Here is a 12858-nt window from a genome sequence, read left to right on the forward strand (position 1 = left end):
GGACAATCGCGGAAAGATCAAGGCTGGATCGAACTTCCACCCCCACCACTGAAGATATCACGGTTTTCCAGAGGATCATCGTCGAGCACCAGATCCAGATTCCATGGAAACGGATATACTAGGTTATACCTTCTTTGTTTTATTTATTTTAGCCGGACTTTTCGCGTTGCTGTGCGAAGGTATGGGGAAGTTCGCGAAACTACCCCTGCTGTGTTCGAATCATGGCAGCTATGGTGTTGCAATGATGCACGGAAATATGGAGATACTTCTTTTAATATGTGACAAATTATTTGAAGGTTTTTAGATGGTCGAGGGGTGTTGATTTGAATGAAAATACAAAGGGTTAAACGGTCCAAGTGCAATTAGCACAGTTCTCTAGCTTTCGTAAATTATGCCATTGAAACAGTATCGATATTGAACTTGAAAGATCGATTATTCGAACGACGAGCATGACTGCAGGTGCGACAAGGAATTTACATCGATTTACCAGCGTTCGTCTAAAGATCGATATCACTTTTACTTGGCGGGAGCAAAATTCCGAGCAATAACGCGGCGAGGTGGGAGGAGCCGCGGAAGTTGAGATAAATAATAATGGAGTATGAATTTCCGAGCCGGTGAAACAGTTTTTCACGGTTCGGGAACTCGGTCAAGCGATGGCGAGTAATTTTGCGACGGTTGTACAGCTGCTTCCGAGAGGCGTAACCGTTTCTGACGCGAACGCGGCCAGGCAACTTCCATCTCGAAAGACCAGAAGCCGCGAATAAGGTCGTACAAATAGCCGAAGTTCGACCGGCAATCAAACTATGAAGCGGGAACTACGGAAGTTCGCGAGCATACGTCAGACAGTTCCGCGCGGGCATCCGATTCTTGATAACCCCGTTTCTTTTTTTTCACCCCGCTAATCGTCCAAGACGTTCGACGTTCCGCGGTTCCGCTATAGGCGCTTTAAGCGCCGGTTTCGTGAACTCAGAGACAAGTTGGTATAACTTCTAAACTGCTAGAGGTATTGCTATATCACTTGATGTAGTTCCGACCAGGCGAGCAAGCTTCGACCTAATAATTGCTCGAATTCCAGCTTCAAGTTAATACACCTTGAATTAAAGGTGAGACTTCTAGCTTTAATTTGAGTATAGTTTCATTGAAAAACTCCTACAGGAACAATAGGTAATAATTATTGAAAATTTCGTTCTAAAGCTGACCTTTAAAATCGAACGATTTATCTTCCAATTAGTGGTCGGGTTTATCCAATTATTAAAAAATGACTCTGCTATTGTTTTTCAACTTAATGTACCTTGAATTAAAGGGGAGATTTCCAGCTTTAATTTGAGTCCAATATAATTAAAAAAACTCCCACAGGAACGGTATTTAAAATTACCTGAAATACACCAAACAAAACTACCTTCTAGAATCCGACCATTTCATACCAAATTTGAGGTCAGCATTCTCCATTATTATAAAACGACGCCTTAATTACTTTCCAAACTTGTATAGCTTATTTTAATGAGGAAATTTTCAGCTTTAACTCCAGCTAATTCTCGCCGAAAAATCCCTAAGAAAACGCATTGAAAAGTCGACGAGAAAATTCCCCTTAAAACCGTTCTAAGCATCCCCTTTAACTTCGAATTTACGCACGGGATTTTCCACCTTTACATAATTATTTTTCAGTCTTTATGCAACCCCAACTACCCTATCTTAAAGCAGACACTTGGAGCTTTAATTTAAGCTATATAATATTAAAAAAGCTCCAAGAGGAATGCACTGAAAAATTATTTTCAATTCAGTTTATAAAATCGACGAAAAATATGAGCTGAAACGGGCTGAAAAGGGCCTGGAAAGATCGAAAGGCACGAATTAGCCCGAATTGGCCCGAATTGTCCCGAGTTAATTCGAGGCTTCCAAGTGTCCCGTAGAAGCCTACTGCAAGCGGGGTGGTACCTGTATTCGAGCCAGGATGGAAAGAGACCGCGGAAGGTGACACAGAAGGGAAGGGTGAAAGGGTGCCACGGCGCGGGACCTTGGCGAAGGGTTAGGGGAGGGTGACGCGATCGGTGGAGGTGAGCCCAGCCAACACACGACTACCACGGACGGGTTTGATTTGCGGCGTGTCGTTCAGTCGATTGCTCTCGAATTGCGTCCAGCGCCGGTGCGGCATCAACCTGGAACGTACCCCCCAATACATTGACGCCCCTGTACGTCATAGGGTCCTGGCCAGCCCGTTGTCTGCAGTCCTACAACCCTGCGAGCCTGCCGGCTTTTCCACCGCGCATCTATTCTCCCCTTTAGCCGCCCGCAAAACCAACCATTCTCCGCGGCCCCTCTCGAACCCCCCTTTCGAAACACCCCCCGCCCCCTCCTGCACGCCGTGTCCCGGTGTGTGGCCACCGCTTCGCCGCTAAACTCCACTTCAAGTTAAATAAATCGCGAAGTGCTTGGGCAAAGCGGCGAAATCGAAATCACACGCGGCGATCTCTCTCGAGAGCACCCCAGGGGCGGAGGACTTTGAGCGGCGAGGGGCGCCTCGAGTGGACACGCAACGGAATCGCTGCGCCGAGATCTACCCTCCCATTTATTTTTTTACTACTCTATTTTTTAATTGTTTGTACTTCTTATTTTATTTCGAAAGTTCTCATGCGTGAAAATATTTTTTTTATATTATTCAACGGAAGCTATAGTGTCCTTAAAAATTATATGGCTTGTATAATTATATTGAAAATTAATTTCTTAATTTTAAATATTTTTTGAAAAGATGTGATTTTAATATTTTATATTTAATTTTTACGCTTCTGTTTCGAGTGACGCCGTGCTAGATTATTTTTTAAAATATTTATTTCAGTCGAAAACCTATTCCTTAATGTGCCTGCAATAATACCTGCCTTATAATATTGATATATATGTATAGTCCTCACGCGACAAGGTGGCACCTGTCACTAGCTCCCTCCCTGGCGCGGCTAGTAGGAGGGGGAAGCCAAAAACAAAAATGCCTTCTTATCGCGCGGGGACTATAGCAGCTCTCACATTCATCTACTATTCCAAGGAGTTCTGTTGGTCTGACAAAAAAATGTTTCATACAAAAGTTGTTGAGTATAAAGTTCTCTATAAAACGTTCTTTCTCAAATTGCGAAAAATTTTGAATTACGGTCTCTACGATTTTTTAAATATTAACTAGTATCGCTAGGGTCTATCGCACAGTAAATCAACACGTCCTTCCATTACTAGAATTTCATTTATTACTATTGTTTCATTTCTCGAGCTTTATTGTCTATTATCTATTATATACGATATTGTTTAAATGTTGTCTATTTAGTAGAACCTTATCCTAATTAAAAAAGGCATCTGACAACATTTTCTTAAAAGGGTTATGTCAAGTTATACTGCGATAGTTCAGCGTCTCTCTTTTTCTCTCGCAGCCAGTCCCAGCGTCGCGCATAAATATCCGCGCCCCCATGAACAAAAAGGATGATCTACGCGCGCGACGCACCGCACGGTGCATCGGCGCGATTGCATTCCGTCCGCGTCGGCCGACTTCGAAAGTCAAAACCGTGGGCTCGTCCCGAATCTCCTCGTGCATCTTATTCGTCTCGCTAGAATCCTCTCCGCGTCTTCTTCTCTCTCTTTCTCCGAGTTCCCGTGAACTTTTAAAGTTTATCTTTTCGCGCGTCGTCCTCGTCTACCCTCCTTCCACCCTCAAGGCTTGGTTCCCGCGGCCGGGAAAGCAGCATCGTGATTCCGCCACGGCCGTTTGCCGGCGAGCCAACTTTACACTCGGTACATTATGAATACCGCGATTCTAGCGGCGAAGTTATACGCTCCGGTCATTTTTAAGATGGAAAACTGCGGGGGAAAGTGGGTCGCGTGCTGCGCGCGAGCTCCCGCGAACCCGCCGGCCCGGGAGCTTAGGGCAACGGCTCCTACTTCTGCTGCTGGTGCCGGTGCTGCTGCTGCTGCTGCCTAGACCCCGGCGCGATCCTCGAATCCTCTTATCGGCTTTCCAGCCGGCGGAATACCTCTTCGCTGAATGCAGGGCGAGCCCGGCATATTTTCCACGCTTCCCGATACTTTCCCGATGTTATATTATTAATTAGCGCCGAGAGCGAAAAGGCGAGAGCCTTGTTACGCCGTCCAGGCCGACCGGCCGGAGAACTATACTCGCGGAAACTGATATAATTATGCTTCTTCTTCTTCGTTTTCTTCTCTCGAGCCTCGTAGCTGGTTCAAACGGCGATCCGATTCTCATTTAACGTTTTACTGGATCTTTGGAATTGTTACGGAGCGCTTGATGTTCGCATTTTACAGTAAAGCCTAACGGTTGTTTATGACTAGAATTTGTTTATCATTTCACAGATTTTATCGATTTAAGGCGCAGGAAATTAAAGTCAAATGAAAATAAGGAGAAATATATGTAAATATTGAATTGGTAGTAGGTTAGGTCATACAATCTCCGATAAATCGGCTCAAAACAAAAGCTGGAAATCTCCACTTTAATTCAAGGTGTATTAACTTAAAAAACGCTCGTGATTTCATTTTTAAATAATTGGCCAAACCCGACGACTAATTTCAACAAAAATCACTGAATTTTAAACATCCCTCTTATATCGAAACTTTCAATAATTATTAACTATCCTCCCCGTACGACTTTTTCCACGAAACTACCCCCAAATTAAAGTTAGGAGTCTCCCCTTTAATTCAAGGTATATTAATTTGAAAAACAATCACAGCACCATTTTTTAATAATTAGAAGAACCCGACGACTAATTTCAACAAAAATCACTGAATTTTAAACATCCCTCTTACAACGAAACTTTCAATAATTATTAACTATCCTCCCCGTACGACTTTTTCCACGAAACCACCGCCAAATTAAAGCTGAAAATCTCCGCTAAAACCCACCGTAAACAGCGTCGCGGAACGATCGTCGCAATCGTTTCAGAAAATCGTCGGATCCGTTCCACCTGGCCGGCGGTTTGACGTTTCTCTCCTTACGGTCGAGCGAGTCCCGCCGCCCGCGACAGCTGCTCCGTGCCGATGCATCGGTCTCGCATCCGGCACGACGCATTACACCGCCTGTTACTGTTAATTGAATCGATCGTTTTCAGATTGCCGGTTCGGTCTGCCGGCACCGTGAAATCGGCGAAATCACGTCGCGCCCCGCTGCATGCATAAGCGAGGATATCCGGGGGTTGGCGCTGACCGGCGTCGTTCCGCCGACGCGACGCGACGCGCGACGGCAAACGGGGGAAGGGGTTGCCAGACTGTGCCGGACGCACACCGCAATTTCGGTGGATTTGACAACGGATCGGGCGCGCACGGTTAACGAGTGAACTTTCGGCTGTCCAAGCTCCTTCTCTAGACCAGTGGTCGCCAAGATCATCCCCCTTAATGCTCGGCGATCGTGCTTGTTACCAATTTCTTGTTATCGACCCCATCGATCCATTAAAATTTATTATTTTTGATGCTTTATAGTTAGTACAATTTATTGGAATTTTTCTATCAATATTGAGAGACTTAATTAATATAGTTTATATTTATTATATTAGTATAGAGGTAATTACAGAATTAAATAGTCAAATAATGAGAAATTATATATTAAATCAGCCTCTTTATATTATAAGAGGTTATTTTATATTTCATATTTAGTATCATTTATTTTATATTATATTTTATTTATGATGAATTTATAGAATTTTATATTTCATTTATGATGAATCTACAGCATTTTATATTTCATTTATGATGAATCTACAGCATTTTATATTTCATTTATGATGAATTTATAGAATTTTATATTTAATCTATGATTAATTTATAGCATTTTTATATTAATTTCTGACTAATTTATGGAATTATAATTTTATATTTAGGATTTTAAATTTCAAAGTCTGATAAAATAGCTAAAATAATAAATATTGCTCTTACGGAATTGATATCATTAAATAATTAAAAAAAAAAATTAATATTAGATTATATTATTATAATATATATTTCAGTCTTACAATTTAAAATTTTATTTTAAAATAAATAACAATACAATTCTATATTAAATCAGATGAATAATAGTCCTTTTAAATAACGTACAGACTATTTTACAACACAGTAAAAAAATTCGAAAGAGTGTCAATGGGTTCAGTCATCCCTCCTGAAAGGGTTAGCCCATAACAGATACTATAGAAAGTGGGTTGGCCGTGATAGTTTATTGAGCAAGATCGGCCGGTTGTTAACAGCTGGAAATAATTAAGCCTTCCGGGGCCGTTGGGGAAGGGGGCGGGGAGGGGAGGGGGGAATCGTACCCGCGCCGAGTTAATAATTTCCGAATAGCCGGACGTCACGTGACGATGCAAAGAGGCCACTGGCACTTTATCCGTTCGATCAGCACGCGTGTCCGCACCCCTCTTGCCACCTCTCCTCCCCCCTCCAGAAATATTAGAATGCAAAAGCTAGTACCCGGCGTTAAAGCGGAGGGGGCACTTGTATCAAGGTTCATTAAAAAGGAAGAATTATTTGCGCAACCGCGAACAGGCGAGGCGCGCGGCGTGTGCTTGTTACAACGGCGGCGGGTAATCGCGGCCGGACACGTGACCGTGTCGAAAAACACGCGAGAGAGAACGTAAAACCTTGATAACGACGCCGTGGTGCGAGGAGCTCGATTATCCTGAGGACTCATCGATGATATCGATTTTGTGGAAGTCGATTCTCGAAGCTCTGTGATGGTCGAGACGTGATTTTAGCCAAGGATAGCTAAAGACGTGATTTTAGCGACGACTTCCAGACGCGGTAAAATAGCGAAGCAAAGTGCTCACAGTGCTGCGACAATTTAAAGATCGCGTGTGTATACATGGTGTACCAAAATTAATCATACTCCAGTATGGGGTTCCTGAGACTATTTCAAGTAACTTTTTCCTTTGCTGAAATGAAATTCGTGGCTTTGTTAATGAGTTATTAAGGAAAATACAGTGGCCAATGAGAGGCGAGCGCGCGAGTTTCAAACTGGTTGAGTTCTTTGACTCGTAGAAATGATCCCTGTGATTATTTTTTAATTTATTATATATGGTAACAAAGTAGACACTTTTAGCTTTAACTTAAGCTATATTGCGGTCAAAAAGATTCATGACAACATAACCTAAAATTTTAATGAAATTTACCTATATGATGATGAAATTCATCTTGAGGGGAATGGTAGGATTCTTAAAATTTTCAAAATGTTCCCTACGGATCTTTTTTAATTTATTATATACTGTCATAAAATAGATACTTTTAGCTTTAATTTAAGATATATTGCATTGAAAAAGGTTCACGGGATCACGACTAAAAATATTTTCGAAATCTCCCTATATAATCTAGCCACTTATATAGAGCTAACAGGTAACAAATCAAGTAGCAACGAGTTCAGTATCCACCTGCCGACTATAAATTCACTTTCAAAACACAATCACAAGCTTCCATTCTCCCTCTCCAAATCTAAAAATCCCTCGAAATTAGTTCAATTTTGACCGTAGCTTAACAAAATCCCGAACAGAGAGGTGGCTACCTCGAAGTAAAAACACTTGCACCACCGGCCAACGGAGGACAAAGGTAGGATCGAATAATAATACCGGAAGTTGTAATGCGATTAAGCTACGGTTTATTACAGGGAATCTCGTTTGGCTAACCGAATATAATAGTTGAACCGGCCGCGTTAAAGTTATCGCTTTATAATCGCGCGCGGAGACGCACCGGGAGTGAAATAAATCAGTCGGAGCGTGTCCGGATTCGTCGGATTAACGGAGAGCGGATAGGAATTTTCGGCCGGTGACTTAATTTACCGTCCCCTGTTCCCGTCCTCCGTCGCCGCCGCGTGGTGTCCCACTCTCTGGCGGCGACCGAGCGCCGGGAGGACGATAAAGAGATTAATACGATTTTACGCGGCAAACGAGAGAAAATACCGTGGGCGCTCGCCTGGCGACAGAAAAGATCGTCGTCATTGCCTGGTAACACGTTTGTTTCCAGTAGAAATGATTTTATAGTGAACAGCATCGAATAGAAGTTAATAAAAAATTTTTATTCCGATTAAATGTTGTCCTAACGTTTAGATTACAGTAGAAATAGATAGCCGAGATTTTCCTGAGTAAAATGAGCCCAAACACGACGCAAATCGGTTCAGTTTAAGCGAAGAACAATATACAGGGTGACCGAAATGATTTGATCATTTCGAAAATTTTGTTTGTATTGATATTTTCAAAATATCAAACATAGATATTCCTTAGTAGATACTAATAGGTTATTGTAATGACAAAAATGTATAGAAATATTGACTTATTAAAATCGTGACAATTTTCAAAGTGATAGATTTATTTCGATCACTCGGTATATGGTAAGAAGCTGTTTCTGGTCCGATTCCTATCATGTTTGGACTCATTTTAATCGTCTCGATCTCAACTATCTACTTGTGCTATCATAAAGATATTATACTGTAACATAATCTTCTAAAATTCAGTTATGGTTGCGTCAAACGGGTTTGCATTGACCGCGACGCGTTGCCTACGGTGGCGAACGATGACATATCAATGACTATGACTTCCTGTGATGATCATTAGGTATCACTATATTCTCCAGACTCACCATAGGAACCATAACTTTTATCCCAGGACCATAAGCAAGGTTAAACGTCCGTCGATCCACGGGAAAGCCGGCAACACCGGTGGATCGTCAGCGACGCGGCTAATGGCCGGCGAGCGTTGTTAAATATTGAAGGGAAATATTGCCGCGCCGCGTATGGCCGCGTAAAGCTACTAAATAGAAGCCTAACGATCCGTTGCCGGCGCGGAAACAAGAGTCGCCGGCGTCGCCGATACGATATTCTTCTATTTTCTTCGTGGAACGCGCCGACGGGAAAAAATCGCCGTGCTAACGGGAACCGTTCCGCCGTGTAAGGATTCTAAGTGCTTGTAATTGCCGCGTTATGGTCGCTGCGGAAGCTGCTCGCCGATCCACCGCCTGCAAATTGGCAGGGCATCGAGTAAAACGCAGCTCGGAAGGGAAACTTTGGTCCGTGTGAAAGGCAGATTTTTTCTCGATTATCCCCTGATAACTTCTCGAAATTTATAGCATTTTTTAATACGTAAACAAAATTAATTTGTTGCTACGTTTGTTAATAAATGGTGCTTTTTTTCATTGCAGATGTTTTGAGGCGTAACCGGTCGCAAAGATGAAGACCGTGATCGCGTCGTGTTTCCTGCCCGCCTTGGTTCTGATCAGCGGCGTTCTGTCCGTCGATTGGAAACACAGCGCCGCCCTGGACGACAAGTTCCTGGTCCTGTGGACGCCCAGCGAGAACGATATCATGTTCGAAATCCAAGTGAGAACCCTCGGCTACATGGGCTTCGGTTTCTCCAAGGACGGCGACAAGGTCCGCGCGGACATGGTCATCGGATGGGTGGACAATAACGGACAGCTCCATCTCCAGGTAAGTGTCTCTGTGGACGAACCGCCCCGGCGGTGTTCTTTCACGTTTCTGGAATCGTCGCGCACCTTTCGACTTCTGAACAGCGTCTTCATTCGCGATAGAAAGTAATCGACACTCTGCGGTTACATGGAGACACGATTGTTTCCATCAGAAATAATTTTATCGCGAACAGCATCGTAAAAAGTGTAATTAACAATTTTTATTGAGATTAAATGTTGTCCTAACTTTTATATTACAGTATGAATAGATAGCTGAGGTTTTTCTGATTGAAATGAGTCCAAACACGACGCAAATTGGATTAGTTTAAGCGATGGACAATGTACAGGGTGGTCGAAATAATTTGTTTATTTTGAGAATTTTGTTTTTACTGATATTTTCAAAATATCAAAGCTAGATATTTTTTAGCAAGTAACTCTAAGTTGTTACAATGATAAAAATGTATAGAAATATTGACTTATTCAAATTTCGACAATTTTCAAAGTGATGGAATTATTTCGATCACTCGGTATATGGCAACAATCTATTTCTAGTCCGATCCCTATCGTGTTTGGGCTCTTTTAAATCATCTCGATCTCAGCTATCCACCGGTGCTATCGTAAATATATTTCTCCTTAACATAATCTTCTAAACTTCAGTTTTAGTTGGGTCAAACAGGTTTTTTTTTATCCACGGCGCGTCGCCAATGGCCGTAGACGACGCGCCGGGATAAAAATTCGCTCAATTATCGTCCGTGGTCTCGGAATTGAAAATGATCGGCCGGCGAGACGATTACTTGCATCGTCGGTCGCCCGTCGCTGGATTATATTCATTTCCCCGGAGCTCGACGTGGAATAATTTCAACTAATTACTCTTACGCTACCGATCCGATGCGTCGAACGTCGCCGAGCGCCGCTCCGGAGGGCAGCACCAGAGAGGGGGGTACAAGCATAATGATAGTCCTTTCGGAGATAAGTAATGGGTTTCTCGTTTCGATCGGTGCATCGGATAGTTATCAATCTTGCCAACGAAAGCCAGCGGCCTGTCATTACCGGTGCTCGTCATTTTGTACGTCGTACGGCCGTTTTATTTCACGCGGACGATTATCTCGGACGATTTTCAGTCGCCGAGCATGATGTATCGCCTTTTTCTGGGCCGGCTGCGAGCGAACGGTGGATATAAACTTTCGACGGGAGAAAAGCCCGGCGAAGGGAAAATAGAGATGCGTCTCTCTCTGTCCTCGATTCCAAGTGTCGCCGCGGAGATCCGCGAGTGTTTAAAATATCTTTGCTCCTCGAAGCGCGCCCGGCTGGCGACGCTCGCGACCGGTCCGTAAAATCGCGGCGGATGTCGTTCGAAACCGGTTCGATAAGTCTCGAGTGCGCGCTTTAAATTGTCTCCGTCGCGGCTTTATTTAAAACATTTGTATACGAAGAATAAAACAACGAGAGACCAGAGATACGACGCTACCTCGGCGCTCTTAAATCTCTGGATTCTTAAAAAATCCATTTCTCGACCGAAAATTCTGAAAAAAATTCAGAGAGTTGTGTTACACTAAGCACAAACTCTGTGAATTTTCTCATAATTTTATCATTAGCAGAATCGGAGGAAACGAACATAACTTACTGCCGTGGTGTAGTTCGCACTCTCAAGTTCTCCTATTTTTAAAAATTTATATAGTGATTAAAAAATTCTGAAAAAATTCATAATTCTCAGTCTCGTTGTATAAACTTTGTAGAAATTTCTATAGAATATACCATCGAGGGACACGAGAGAAATCGAGCCCGATTCAACTGCGCCGAGTGCTCTCGCTGCGCGGATAAGGAGTTTGCGACTTAGCTCGGTTATCTCACGGCGCGTGTAGAGCCTGAACAAAAGTGAGTTTGCCGGAGACACATTCGAGCATCTTATCCGGCTATGACCTTTAAAACATCGTCGCCCGTTGACGTAAACCCTTCTCGAAAACCGGACTCGGGAGGATTACGCGGTATCCTCCCTTTCATCAGCGCCAGCGCGGCTGTTGTCACTTTACCCGTTTCCACGTAGCATCGGGGGTCCCCGGCGCGCCGGGAGATGAATGTCATATTCCCTTTTCCTTGTCCCCCCTCCCCTCACGCCGGGGCTTTCCTCTCTGACGCAAATGGGACGGCCAGCGGCGGCACACGAGCAACCATGACTTCGCTCCTTTCTCCGTCGCTGTTTCTCTTTGCGCGCTCGGCTCTCTCATTTGCCGGCTCGTCGTTGAATATTTCTTTTAAAGCACGGCCCTCCGCGACGACGACTACGACGAGGACGGCCGTGTCCCGCCGCGTCGCGTCGCCGTTTCATCATCGCCCAGTGCCTGCTCTTCGCGAGGAATTTCCTGGCGACGGCAAATTCGCTTGGCATCGCGCTGCGTCACCGTCGACAAGCGCGACAGATGCTCTTCCTTTTCTGATTACCCTCCACGGTTAACGACAACAATTTCCCCGCGCCGAACCCTTCGCCCTAGGACCACCAATGTAATTTCTGTTTTGTTCCCTGACCCCTTGACCCGCGGTGATTAACCCCTTTGCCACAGGAAATAATTATTTTCGAATCGCAAACACATTTGCGTGGCACCTACCACCGCGACAAATACCAAGTCTTCCCTTAAACTACTGTACTTCTATCCTACCGGCAATGTGGTCACGACCCCACGGACACCGTTGATTAGCTCGTCGTTCCCTGGAAAGCAACGCGACCACCAGAAAACGTTCCCTCGGAACAACCTTCGCCTCTACGTGAGTTACACACCGCGGAATTTCGGTTCGTTTGGTCCGTGGCAGCGAGGCCGGAAGCGAGGCGTGAAGCCGCGCGAGCGAAAGAATCCTAGGTGAATTGGAGCAGGGAGCAGAGCAGGGGTTGAGAGGGAGGTGGTGTTCGAGGAACGGGTGCAAAACGAGCATCTATGAGGACAAGAAATCGAGCGCTAGGAGAGAAAGATAAGAGGAGGGGGAGAGAAAGAGGGGGACAGATGGAGACAGAAGAGAGTGAGAGAGAGAGAGAGAGAGGAGAGGAAAAGAGGAGAAAGAGAGTCCGGGGTCGGGCCGGTCTCTCGGATGCCCGCGGCTGTTCTGGTTCTAAGATTACGATCATAACGAAAAACCTTCTCGCTCCCATTGGCCGTCAACTCCGTGCACCCCTCCTTCTCTCTTCGTTCGCCCGTGATCCGGATACCTCCGTCTCGGTCCCGTCCTCGTCCGGCAGCTTGTGTCCCCCCTCCCCACCTTTTTCTTCGTGGCGTCGTTCTCCGTATGAGAACGTCCGGCGACGGCTGCATCGCATAGAGCATTGCGCGCGGCACGGCATGCATTATGGAACGAGCGGGCAACGATTCTACCGGAAAAATTGCGGACACGCGAGACGGACGCGATCTGCAGCCTGACTACCTAACCGCCTACTCTTTCTCTCTGTCCAACCCTATT

The 12858-nt window shown here is 44.6% G+C and overlaps 1 protein-coding gene across 3 annotated transcripts in view; it reads left to right on the forward strand.

Annotated features, from left to right (window-relative positions):
- Positions 1-12858, forward strand: part of Olf413 (DBH like monooxygenase olf413) — a 266667-nt gene that overhangs the window by 123407 nt on the left and 130402 nt on the right. For all 3 annotated transcript variants that reach the window (XM_078194387.1, XM_078194388.1, XM_078194385.1), the window contains one exon: positions 9151-9436. In XM_078194387.1, the coding sequence (XP_078050513.1) occupies positions 9179-9436 (258 nt within the window). In that variant the 5' untranslated portion in view covers positions 9151-9178. The remainder of the gene's footprint in view (positions 1-9150; positions 9437-12858) is intronic.

The sequence above is a fragment of the Augochlora pura genome, chromosome 11, assembly GCF_028453695.1.
Source record: "Augochlora pura isolate Apur16 chromosome 11, APUR_v2.2.1, whole genome shotgun sequence".
Taxonomy (NCBI): domain Eukaryota; kingdom Metazoa; phylum Arthropoda; class Insecta; order Hymenoptera; family Halictidae; genus Augochlora; species Augochlora pura.